The sequence below is a fragment of the Oncorhynchus clarkii genome, chromosome 25, assembly GCF_045791955.1.
Source record: "Oncorhynchus clarkii lewisi isolate Uvic-CL-2024 chromosome 25, UVic_Ocla_1.0, whole genome shotgun sequence".
NCBI lineage: Eukaryota > Metazoa > Chordata > Actinopteri > Salmoniformes > Salmonidae > Oncorhynchus > Oncorhynchus clarkii.
In genome coordinates this window covers 19,945,396-19,958,238 of record NC_092171.1, presented here as the reverse complement: position 1 = coordinate 19,958,238, position 12,843 = coordinate 19,945,396, and the positions used below count along the sequence as shown (strand labels likewise).

General features: G+C 42.9%; 2 protein-coding genes across 3 annotated transcripts in view; both read left to right on the top strand.

Moving 5' to 3' along the window:
- Window positions 1-150: 150 nt before the first annotated feature.
- Window positions 151-2,890, top strand: LOC139383548 (v-fos FBJ murine osteosarcoma viral oncogene homolog Aa). Of its 2 annotated transcripts, none has more exons than XM_071128125.1 (4): window positions 151-291; window positions 1,014-1,241; window positions 1,560-1,667; window positions 1,782-2,890. In XM_071128125.1, exons 1-4 carry the CDS (start codon window positions 151-153, stop codon window positions 2,448-2,450), a joined length of 1,146 nt encoding a protein of 381 aa, XP_070984226.1. In that variant the 3' UTR covers window positions 2,451-2,890. The 2 variants fall into 2 exon arrangements, with proteins under 2 accessions (XP_070984226.1, XP_070984227.1); XM_071128126.1 differs by having other exon boundaries at window positions 206-291; window positions 1,063-1,241.
- Window positions 2,891-3,483: 593 nt separating this feature from the next.
- Window positions 3,484-12,843, top strand: part of LOC139383814 (Jun dimerization protein 2a) — a 17,833-nt gene continuing 8,473 nt past the window's right edge. The window contains exon 1 of the mRNA XM_071128383.1: window positions 3,484-3,637. Coding sequence (XP_070984484.1) covers window positions 3,550-3,637 — 88 coding nt within the window. The 5' untranslated portion in view covers window positions 3,484-3,549. The remainder of the gene's footprint in view (window positions 3,638-12,843) is intronic.

Sequence of the window (12,843 nt, the reverse complement as noted above, 5' to 3'; positions counted from 1 at the left end):
TCATTCATAAAAGTCTGGCAGACTATAAAAGGAGGGGCTTGCACACGAGTCTATCAGTTACCAGGTATAAACCTGGAATAGATGCAACTGAAGAAAAACTATATTTGACGAGCAGGCCGATTATTCTATTAGCTGAGGATATTTTAAGACATGTTTCTTAACTCTGAATTCGATTCAATGTCTCGCTGCAGCACAGAATCTCCTGTCGGGGACACCCTGATGTACTATCAGAAGACGCAAGATGACTCTTTCTCCACGTCCTCAGCTTCGCCGTCAGAGAGCAGTGCACAGGTATGAATGAATCAAGTGGTGATGTCTGTGATGCAATGATAATAATATTCACACACAACGATGTCAACGACTATTAATTAAATGTGGGTGACTTTCATCATTTATCATTGTTAATCAATAGTCTATTAATTAATATAAATGTGTGTGAAATCAATAATCGGAAATCATTGATTTATTTATCGAGATTGTCAGCGTATGGGTGGGTAAGTGAGGTACATGATTTTACCATATTATTCATATTTATGTTATGAATACCTGTTTCCTATTCCAAAATCCAAGAGTGAAATATTGAAAATGCAATAACACGCCTGTGGATGAAAATTGGGTGAATTATTATTGTCAAGTCCTCAGGCCAAATATGTAGCGTGTCCATGCAGCGGTTCATTGAGAAAATAAATCCATTCCGGAGACTTCACAGCATCTCTGCGTCAGTGTTGACGTCAGTAGCAATGATAAAGTCAAATATTGGTTCGGGGAGACTATTTTTAGATGGCTAGTTATATTTTAAGAAAACCCATACATAGTTCATACATGCTATGACAATGCAGCATAAAGTCACAGACATCCCCAATACAAATGGGGTAATTACCTTATGTCTCTGTCATTAGAATAACATGTGTTTAGAATGACTGACTTGTTGTGCAGTAAAATAATTAAGGAGATTGTGATAAAAATCATTAGTGGTAAATTATTAATAACTGTGATAATATATAACTTTGCAGGAGCTCTGCCCAGACATGGATATACCAGCCACTTCATTTGTTCCAACAGTGACTGCAATTTCCACTACCCCAGATTTGCAGTGGATGGTCCAGCCGACTATTATAACATCTGTCTCCCCATCTCTGGGTTGCAAGCAAGCCAATGAAGTGCAGAGCTCTCACCAGGCAACACCCAAAGTGGGCGGGAGCAGGGGAAAAAACACTGGCAGAAAGGGGAAAATCGAACAGGTTGGTTAGCGCTTTTCAGATTGCAAATAAAATGAAACACATTCACTTGTGTGAACATCTAAATCAATCTTCATTTCCAACAGTGCAGCAGCATTTCATGCTCCCCAAGAGCAGTGTATTTGGCTGTGTGCCGAGCTCAGGCAGTTCATTTATATTCAGGTCACAGTGAGTCTGCAACAACGGTCTATTTTTAGACGCATTGCAGAGAAAGATGCTTTTGCTACTGTAGAAAGGGGGAACTGGCAATGGAGGTCTGAGATTAGGAGATTAAATGGCCAGATTATTCAAGGTGCAAGTGTTTTTCTCTGAATCTCACAGCTCTCTCCAGAGGAAGAAGACAAGAAGAGGGTGAGGAGAGAGAGGAATAAAATGGCTGCAGCCAAGTGTCGCAACAGACGGAGGGAACTCACTGATACACTGCAAGCTGTAAGTTAACCCTTGGACATCATGCTAATCACAGTACCATCATTTTAAACAGTAATCTACAGTTATGATTGTTTACATTTGCTGTGTTCCTCATTTTGTTTTTGTTTTCCAAAGGAGACTGATCAGCTGGAGGAAGACAAAACAGCTCTGCAAATTGAGATATCCAATCTCCTCAAAGAGAAAGAGAGGCTCGAAATTGTCCTCGCTACTCATAACCCTGTGTGCCAAATTGCAGAAGACCTGGACTCCATCTTCTTGGAGCCCAGTGGGTCTCCCGAGCTGCCCCCCAGCCCAGAGGGGAGTAAGCTCCATGAGGACAGTGCCCAGGAAGCCCCCTTGCTCCAGGACATGGACATTCCCAGTGACCCATCCACAGCCATCTCTGGGAACTCCAACATCCTACTCTGTGCCAGTGCTGAAGTAAACATCTGCGACCTTGAGCCCTCTTTGGACATGAAGGAGGGGCTCCTGGACAATCTGTTGCCCAGCATGGAGGAGAAAGTCCCTACAGAGACTGCCCGCTCTGTACCAGACATTGACCTGAGCGGTTCCCTTGGGGTTACGGACTGGGAAACCCTGTACAAATCTGTGTCTAACGACCTAGAGCCTCTGAGCACTCCTGTTGTGACCTCGACCCCCACCTGTAGCAGCTACTTGACCATTTTCACATTCGCCTGTCCCGAGCTCGACTCCTTTGGAGAGGGGTTTGACGGTCGCAAAAGCGGAGTGGGCAAGGCTGAATCTGTTGATATCCTCAAGTCTCCAACCCTGTTGGCCTTATAATGTAAGCAGAGGGAGTTGATTGGTGGATCACTGCAGTTGGTATCCCCAGTTGTAATAAGATATCAGAGACTTGCTGTGGTGTCAGCACATCAGTTTGAGGATTACATCAATGAAATGTGTTACTTGACTAAGCAAGTATAAACTTCTTCCAGATACAATTGATGTAGCTAAAAGCACGGCTATACATTTTACAGATGGGGATGAAGTATGTTCTGGTTTTAACGCATGCCGAGGAATTCCAAATAATGTTCATATATGTTTGATCTGGTAAACTGTATTGTGGAATTGACTGTATGGTTTTGTGCTTCAATGGGAATAGTATATCAATAGCCATGAATGTTGTGTTAAAGTAAACATCCATGTTCAGTACTCACACAGATACCTCAATGTCATCCACTGTGATTTGACCTCATTGTTACAATGTTTAGAGTTTTCCATGAAAACATCCAGTGCTATATCTATCAAGATGTAATTTATGATGATTTATTTTTTTATCTCAGATTTGGACTTGTTTGTCAAATAAAAAAAGTTAATGAGCATTGATTGCTTATTGATAAATATTCACATTAAATATTCATTCAAAGTGATGTTGGGTGCTTTTTTGATTGTTAAACATCACACATACCAGCTAGTGTTGCTCCATCGAGTTTCACATTAATTATTAATGCATTTCATAATATCTAGAAACAACACGCATTGAATTTGATCTGGATGCTCCCCTTGTTTGTAGTTTCTCTTAATTGTTGTAGAAAAGATCTCTCTCTCTCTCTCTGTGTTTCTGTCTCTGGAAAAGAAGGTCAGAGTATTGATATAGTGAGTTATTCAAACAAAAAGGGCGTTTATAGGCATTAACGGCAGGTTAATTACACACGGAATCCCAATTGAGGTGCGTGGGCAGACGACAGGGTCTGTCCTGTTCTGCACTGGGTCAGTGGAGGGGTTTGTTTTCTGGTTTCTAGGGGAGGGACGGATAGGACTTCCCCACTTCTTGCTCCCAGTTTGAGCTGTGCTTTTTACATCCCAGTTTACGTCTAGTTGGCATAACTCATTTCCGCATTCCCAAATCCTCCCAGATAGGGATCACTATTTAAACGGGCTGATGCAACGGTTTCCAATTTTTAAAATATACTCTCGACCTTCAGCTGACAAGACGAAAGGACAACTGTTGCACTCGGGATCAAAATCAGGTAATATATTTTCGTAGTCGAGAAACATTTATTATACTGGGGCGCCACACTTGAGTTGCGAATGTGTGCAATTCATGAGTTTTTCAGTGGACAATTGTGCACAGTCGTGCAATTGTGCAATCCCGTTCTTTCGTTCTCTTTGGATTGGGCAGCAATAGCCTAATTTAAGCATTTATGGAGTTTATAAACGTTCTTCACGAGACATAACTTTACACTCAATGGTTTTCATCTGTTTAGTATGCACGCTTGCAGACCTACACGTTTATTCATCCCAATAAAGTGGTTCTCTGCAACTTAATTTTTTCCTGAACGAACATGTATAATTGGTTTAACGTTTCATCACTGCAAAAGTCCGTTACATAACATGCATGCCATACTGAATAATAACTAATGCTTTGAAATGAGTCATGACTCAAGTGTATCATTATTAACCAGGTTTACTTTTCTTGTTGCTGTTGTAACACGGGCTTTCAGGAGTTTTACAAATACGTGATGGAATTCGGACAATGTATCAATTTAGTAGGTAGCCTACTGTTTACAGTGGACGCTGGATCTATTTTTTTCTGTAAAATAAAATCGGCTTCTGGTAATAATGCTAATTTCCCAACTATTTTCAGCTCTCTGTTAAAGGTTTCTTTATTTTTTCACTTTCTGTTTTAGTATTGCAACTTTCCCTGTTGCATACCCAAATCATTGAGTAATGAACACATTTGTATCGTTCTTATTCATATAATACACATTTCAATTTAATTACATTTTCTAATCTGCCTTTATTGGGACATAGATTATTGGTATGAATGGTGAGGTTGCAGGTACACAGTCCTCAATTGAAAACCTCCAAAGGCGTCTTGACATGAGACATTGGATTGCTCATAAACCCTGCCTTGTTGTTCACCATCCATTCCTTACTTTCACTGGGAGGGAGAAAACATGTTTCTTTGTGAATGCAATGTAACTGTGCTTTACAGGACCACAGGACATTACATTAAGATATACATTTTGTTCATTTGGCAGATGCACTTATCCAGAGCAACTTAGTCAGTGCATTAAAATAAATTACCAAGATGTATTTGTCTCTAATACAAGGACAACAATACATCTATTAGATCATTTTCTTAGATATCTGCAATGACTGTGCAATTGCAGTTAGCCTGCACATAAACTGTGCTATGGAGATATTTGTATTATTGTTAATTAAAATTGTCTGCACATTCTTATGGCTTTGTATATAGACACACATTACAGTTGTTGCATAAAAAAAAACATTACAGAGACCTGGTTGTTGAAGTATGTGACTACTGCATAGGCTACTAAAGCTGCCACAAAGGTCATTATCATGTAGCATTGCAACTAACATCATAACAGTACTAGTTTCAACAATACCAGCGGAGTTCCACATATTACTTCCAGGTTTTTGGGCTTGGTACTTTCCTTTTGAGGAACTTTAGAACTGAAACTAATTATATGCTGAGACAAAATGATGGACATTTGCTTGTATTTTCTTGATTTAAAAATGGGTTTCAGTCTGGTACAATCAAAATGTGCACCACATAGCAGACATTGAATCACGTTCTGCACATAAGGTGAAGCAGGCTAAGACAGGTTTTGCTAAGACATACCAATATCTATTCTGTTTGTTAGCTCTCTCTCTCTATCTCTATCTATCCAGGCAAACGTTTGGACACACCTACTCATTCCAGGGTTTTTCTTTTCTTTTTACTATTTTCTCCGTTGTAGAATATTAGTGAAGAAATAACTATGAAATAACACATGGAATCATGTAGTAACCAAAAAAGTTTTCAACAAATCAAAATAAATTTTAGGTTCTTCAAAGTAGCCACCCTTTGCCTTGATGACCGCTTTGCACACTCGGGGCATTCTCTCAACCAGCTTCATGAGGAATCCTTTTCCAACAGTTTTGAAGGAGTTCCCACATATGCTGAGCACTTGTTGGCTGCTTTACCTTCACTCTGCGGTCCAACTCATCCCAAACCATCTTACTTGGGTTGAGGTTGGGTGATTGTGGAGGCCAGGTCATCTTATGCAGCACCCCATCACTCTCCTTCTTGGTAAAATAGCCCTTACACAGGCTTGTGTTGGGTCATTGTCCGGTTGAAAAACAAATGTTAGTCCCACTAAGCACAAACCAGATGGGATGGTGCATCACTGCAGAATGCTGTGGTAACCATGCTGGTTAAGTGTGCCATGAATTCCAAATAAATCACTGACAGTGTCACCAGCAAAGCACCCCCACACCATCACTCCACCTCCTCCATGCTTCATGGTGGGAACCACACATGTGGAGATCATCCATTCACCTACTCTATCAAAGACACGACGGTTGGAGCCAAAAATCAGACCAAAGGACAGATTTTCACCTGTCTAATGTCCATCGCTCGTGTTTCTTGGCCCAAGCAAGTCTCTTCTTCTTAATGGTGTCCTTTAGTAGTGGTTTCTTGCAGCAATTTGACCATGAAGTCCTGATTCACACAGTCTCCTCTGAACAAATCAAATCAAATTTATTTATATAGCCCTTCGTACATCAGCTGATATCTCAAAGTGCTCTACAGAAACCCAGCCTAAAACCCCAAACAGCAAGCAATGCAGGTGTAGAAGCACGGTGGCTAGGAAAAACTCCCTAGAAAGGCCAAAACCTAGGAAGAAACCTAGAGAGGAACCAGGCTATGTGGGGTGGCCAGTCCTCTTCTGGCTGTGCCGGGTGGAGATTATAACAGAACATGGTCAAGATGTTCAAATGTTCATAAATGACCAGCATGGTCGAATAATAATAAGGCAGAACAGTTGAAACTGGAGCAGCAGCACAGTCAGGTGGACTGGGGACAGCAAGGAGTCATCATGTCAGGTATTCCTGGGGCATGGTCCTAGGGCTCAGGTCCTCCGAGAGAGAGAAAGAAAGAGAGAATTAGAGAGAGCATATGTGGGATGGCCAGTCCTCTTCTGGCTGTGCCGGGTGGAGATTATAACAGAACATGGCCAAGATGTTCAAATGTTCATAAATGACCAGCATGGTCGAATAATAATAAGGCAGAACAGTTGAAAGAAACTGGAGCAGCAGCACGGCCAGGTGGACTGGTGACAGCAAGGAGTCATCATGTCAGGTAGTCCTGGGGCATGGTCCTAGGGCTCAGGTCCTCCGAGAGAGAGAAAGAGAGAATTAGAGAACGCACACTTAAATTCACACAGGACACCGAATAGGACAGGAGAAGTACTCCAGATATAACAAACTGACCCCAGCCCCCCGACACATAAACTACTGCAGCATAAATACTGGAGGCTGAGACAGGAGGGGTCAGGAGACACTGTGGCCCCATCCGAGGACACCCCCGGACAGGGCCAAACAGGAAGGATATAACCCCACCCACTTTGCCAAAGCACAGCCCCCACACCACTAGAGTGTACTCATAGCACTTATCATAGCACTTGATGTTTTTTGTGACTGCACTAGAAGAAATTTCTTGACATTTTCCAAATTGACTGACCATGTCTTAAAGTAATGATGGACTATAATTTCTCCTTGATTATTTGAGCTGTTCTTGCCATAATATGGACTTGGTCTTTTACCAGATAGGGCTACCTTCTGTATACCACCCCTACCTTGTCACAACACAACTGATTGGCTCAAACGCATTAAGGAAAGAAATTCCACAAATTAACTTTTAAAATGGCACAGCTGTTAATTGAAATGCATTCCAGGTAACTACCTCATGAAGATAGTTGAGAGAATGCCAAGAGTGTGCAAATTTGTCAAGGCAAAGGGTGGGCACTTTGAAGAATCTAAAATATAATATATATTTTGATTTAACACTTTTGGTTACTACATGATTCCATATGTGTTATTTTATAGTTTTGATGTCTTCACTATTATTCTACAATGTGTAAAAAATAAAAACCCTGAATGAGTAGGTATGTCAAATTGGGTTGTATCTGTGCAATGGTAATATTTTAGTAAATTATTTACTTAGTTGAACAGAATTTGCTGTAAAAGGAGGGCAAATGGAAGCTGTTGGTAGATTTAATGTTGCACATTAGGGCAGTTAGGTGGTGGAGGGAGGGGGCAGGTAGAAAGGGCTAGCATATTATTGAGTGAAACAGGCTACACTTGCATGCAAATACACAAAAACCTCAAATTACTTGTCTTGGTACCTTGCCCAGAGTGAGGTTATTGGCTTACTTTGCTTGGGTCCCATTAATTGCAACTGTATAGACATTTGAAGGAAACCTTCAGTACTTTATATTATTTGGGTCAGAGGTAGGACATCCTGTATCAATGTATCCTGGGTTTTAGTTGGTGTCTGGATTACTGTACACTCTTTTACTAGTTTGAAGTTTTATTAGCCGTATGTACGGGATACACATGGTATTCACCGTCCAACAAAATGCTTACTTGCAGGTTCCTTCACAACAAGAATAATCAATAATATAATATAAAAAATACAGACATAAAGTAAATGGCTCAGTACAACAGAATACATTTTTTAGCATGAGTATAATACAGGAAGGCACAATGTTTAGTCCAATATTTACCCATTTTGGAGAAGGGGGGTTTGGGAGGCAAGTGTTTAAGTTGTGCAGCATTTAGCAATCATAATAGGAGTGTGTGTGTGTGGTGTGTGCGCTAAGTTCTGGAGAGTCTGTGCAGGTGGTCAGTCCAGTTAGTGTTCAGCAATCTGATGGCTTGTAGATAGAAACTGTCTCTGAGCCTGTTGGTATCAGACCTCAAGCTCTGATACCGACTGCCTGATGGTAAGGGAGTGAACGGCTTGTGTGTGGGGTCCTTAATGATGCTGCGGGCCTTCCTCAGGCACCGTTCTGAGTAGATTTCCTAGAAGGGTGGGAGCACGGTCCCAGTGATGTACTGGGCCATCTTCATCACAAGCTGGAGGGCCTTGCGGTCGTGGATGGAGCAATTTTCGTTCCAGGCCGCGTTCCAATCAGTCAGGGCGCTCTCGATGGTGCAGCAGTAGTATATGGAGAGGACCCGGGTAGCATGTGAATTTCTTCAGCTGCCTTAGGAAGTAGAGATGCTGTTGCACCCTCTTGGTGGTGTTGTTGGTTAATGTCATGTCCTCAGTGATGTGGACACGGAGAAACTTAAAACTGCTGACTCTCTACTGCAGTCCCGTTCATTTGAGTCAGGTCATGTTCCCTCCTCTGCTTCCTGAAGTCAACAATCAACTCCTTTGTTTTGCTGATGTTTAGGGAGAGGTTGCAAGTTCACTTACTTCCTCCCTGTAGGCTGACTTTTTGGTAGTTATCAGGCCTATAACTGTGGTGTCATCAGCAAACTTGATGGAATTAGTGTCATGCAAAGCCATGCAGTCATAGGTGTATAGGAAGTACAGCAGAGGGCCGAGGAAACTTTAAGAGTCAGAGTGGAGGAGGTGTTGCCAATCCTCACAGCCTGTGCTCTGCTCGTCAGGCAGTCCAGGGTCCAGTTGCAGAGGGTGGTGTCCAGACCCAGAGCTTTGTGTTGAGCTTGGAGGGAACAATAGTGTTGAATGCTGTACTGTAGTCAATGAACAGTATTCTCACATAAGTGTTCCTGTTGTCCAGATGTGTTACGGCTGTGTGAATAGCGATGGAAATGGCATCCTATGGCATGCTAACTTCCAAACAAAGAAAACAGTTTCTGTTCTGTTTGTTTTTCCTCATCATTCACTCAGCCATTACTTGAATGCTTGCATATCCTGCTGAGCTCAAGCTATTTCTATTTTTAGATCTTTTGGAAGGATACTGTACATTCAGAACAAAGGTATACGCTAATATGATTCTTTACCCAGGTTGTACCCCAGGGTTGTTATTTAGTTGGTGTTGTGAGTATATCTGTAAGTCCATTTCAGTCCATAATGTGGTGGGAAATGTGAAATCAGACAGTGGTCTTGTCTGCAGCATGCAACAGGCTCTGATATCCTTGGGAGAGTTGTGGTATCTAGCTGTTCTTGGCTACCTCTCTCTACGCACCTTCTCTTTGATTTTAGAGCAGGTTGATTTTCATGGCAACCTTTGCATTGAGTAGTAGCAAAATAATGAATGGCTGATGCAAGCTTACAAATGAGTGAGGCAAATTTTTTTTAGAGTCAAGCAGTTAATTTAAAATGCTTTTGTTTAAACAAATTATATTGAAACACTGTTAAGTGAGCTACAGTGTAACCTAAACTAAGCAAAAAAAGAAATGTCCCCTTTTCAGGACCCTGTCTTTCAAAGATCATTTGTAAAAATCCAAATAGCTTCACAGATCTTCATTGTAAAGGGTTTGAACACGGTTCCCCATGCTTGTTTAATGAACCATAAACAATTCATGAACATGCACTTGTGGAACGGTCGTTAACTCAAATCAAATGTATTTATATAGCCCTTCTTACATTATCTGATATATCAAAGTGATGTACAGAAACCCAGTCTAAAACCCCAAACAGCAAGCAATGCAGGAGTACAAGCACAGTGGCTAGGAAAAACTCCCTAGAAAGGCTAAAACCTAGGAAGAAACCTAGAGAGGAACCAAGCTATGAGGGGTGCCAGTCCTCTTCTGGCTGTGCTGGGTGGAGATTAATAACAGAACATGGCCAAGATGTTCAAATGTTCATAAATGACCAGCATGGTCAAATAATAGTAATCACAGTGAACAGGTCAGGTTTCATAGCCGCAGGCAGCACAGTTGAAACTGGAGCAGCTGCACAGCCAGGTGGACTGGGGACTACAAGGAGTCATCATGCCAAGTAGTCCTGACGCATGGTCCTAGGGCTCAGGTCCTCCGAGAAAGGGAAAAGGAGAATTAGAGAGCATACTTGAATTTACACAGGACACCGAATAAGACAGGATAAATACTCCAGATATAACAGACTGACCCTAGCCCCCCGACACAAACTACTGCAGAATAAATACTGGAGGCTGAGACAGGAGGGGTCAGGAGACAGGGGTGCAGGATGGCAACAACTGCCCGAGTTACACCAGGAATGCACAATCCCTCCATCAGTGCTCAGACTGTCCGCAATAGGCTGAGAGAGGCTGGACTGAGGGCTTGTAGGCCTGTTGTAAGGCAGGTCCTCACCAGACATCACCGGCAACAACGTCACCTATGGGCACAAACCCACCGTCGCTGGACCAGACAGGACTGGCATAAAGTGCTCTTCACTGACGAGTCGCGGTTTTGTCTCACCAGGGGTGATGGTCGGATTTGCGTTTATCATAGAAGGAATGAGCGTTACACAGAGACCTGTAATCTGGGGCTGGATCGATTTGGATGTGGAGGGTCCATCGTGGTCTGGGGCAGTGTGTCACAGCATCATCGGACTGAGCTTGTTGTCATTGCATCGGACTAAGCTTGTCATTGCAGGCAATCTCAATGCTGTGCGTTACAGGGAAGACATCCTCCTCCCTCATGTGGTACCCTTCCTGCAGGCTCATCCTGACATGACCCTCCAGCATGACAATGCCACCAGCCATACTGCTTGTTCTGTGCGTGATTTCCTGCAAAACAGGAATGTCAGTGTTCTGCCATGGCCAGCAACGAGCCCGGATCTCAATCCCATTGAGCACATCTGGGACCTGTTGGATCGGAGGGTGAGGGCTAGGACCATTCCCCCCAGAAATGTCTGGGAACTTGCAGGTGCCTCGGTGGAGGACTGGGGTAACATCTCACAGCTTTAACTGGCAAATATGGTGCAGTCCACGAGGAGGAGATTCATTGCAGTACTTAATGCAGCTGGTGGCCACACCAGATAGGGACTGTTACTTTTGATCTTGACCCTCCCCTTTGTTCAGGGACACAATTATTCCATTTATGTTAGTCACGTGTCTTTGGAACCTGTTCAGTTTGTCTCAGTTGTTGAATCTTGTTATGTTCATACAAATATTTACACATGTAATAAACGTAAACGCAGTTGACAGTGAGAGGACGTTTCTTCTTTTGCTGTGTTTATATACTATACCCTATCTGTCATCTTACCAAATTAATTACTTGCTACTCTCCTGGGAATAGAAGCAGATGTCCTTGCGAAACGTAGTGCATTCGGAAAGTATTCAGACTCCTAGACTCTTTCCAAATGTTACGTTTCAGCCTTATTCTTAAACTGATTAAGTAGTTTTTTCCCCTCATCAATCTACACACAATTACCCCATAATAACAAAGCCAAAACAGGGTTTTAGACATTTGCAAATGTATTGGGAAAAAAAGAGATGTGATAAGAGTTCAGACCCTTTACTCAGTACTTTGTTGAAGCACCTTTGGCAGCGATTACAGCCTCAAGTCTTCTTTGGTATGACACTACAAGCTTGGCACACCTGTATTTGGGGAGTTTCTCCCATTCTTTGCTGCAGATCCTCAAGCTATGTCAGATTGGATGGGGAGATTCGGGTCTCCAGTCCTGGCTCTGTCTGAGTCACTCAAGGACATTCAGAGACTTGTCCCAAAGCCACTCCTGCGTTGTCTTGGCTGTGTGCTTAGGGTCATTGTCCTGTTGGAAGGTGAAACTTCGCCCCCAGTTTGAGGTCCTGAGCACTCTGGAGCAGGTTTTCATCAAGGATCTCTCTGTACTTTGCTCCGTTCATCTTTCCCTTGATCCTGACTAGTCTCCCAGTCCATGCTGCTGAAAAACATCCCCACAGCATGATGCTGCCACCACCATGCTTCACCTTAGGGATGTTGGCAGGTTTCCTCCAGATGTGACACTTGGCATTTAGACCAAATAGTTCAGTCATGGTTTCATAAGACCAGAGAATCTTGTTTCTAATGGTCTGAGAGTCTCTGTTAGGTGCCTTTTGGCAAACTCCAAGCGGACTGTCATGTGCCCTTTGCTGAGGAGTGGCTTCCGTCTGAACACTCTGCCATAAAGGCCTGGTTGGTGGAGTGCTGCAGAGATGGTTGTCCTTCTGGAAGGTTCTCCCATCTCCACAGAGTAACTCTGGAGCTCTGTCAGAGTGATCATCGGGTTCTTGGTCACCTCCCTGACCAAGGCCCTTCTCCCCCGATTGCTCAGTTTGGCCGGGCAGCCAGTTCTAGGAAGAGTCTGGGTGGTTACAAACGTCTTCCATTTAAGAATTATGGAGGCCATTGTGTTCTTGGGAACCTTCAATGCTGCGGATATTTGTTGGAACCCTTCCCCAGATCTGTGCCTCGACACAATCATGTCTCTGTGCTTTACGGACAATTAATTCGACCTCATGGCTTGGTTTTTGCTCTGTCATGC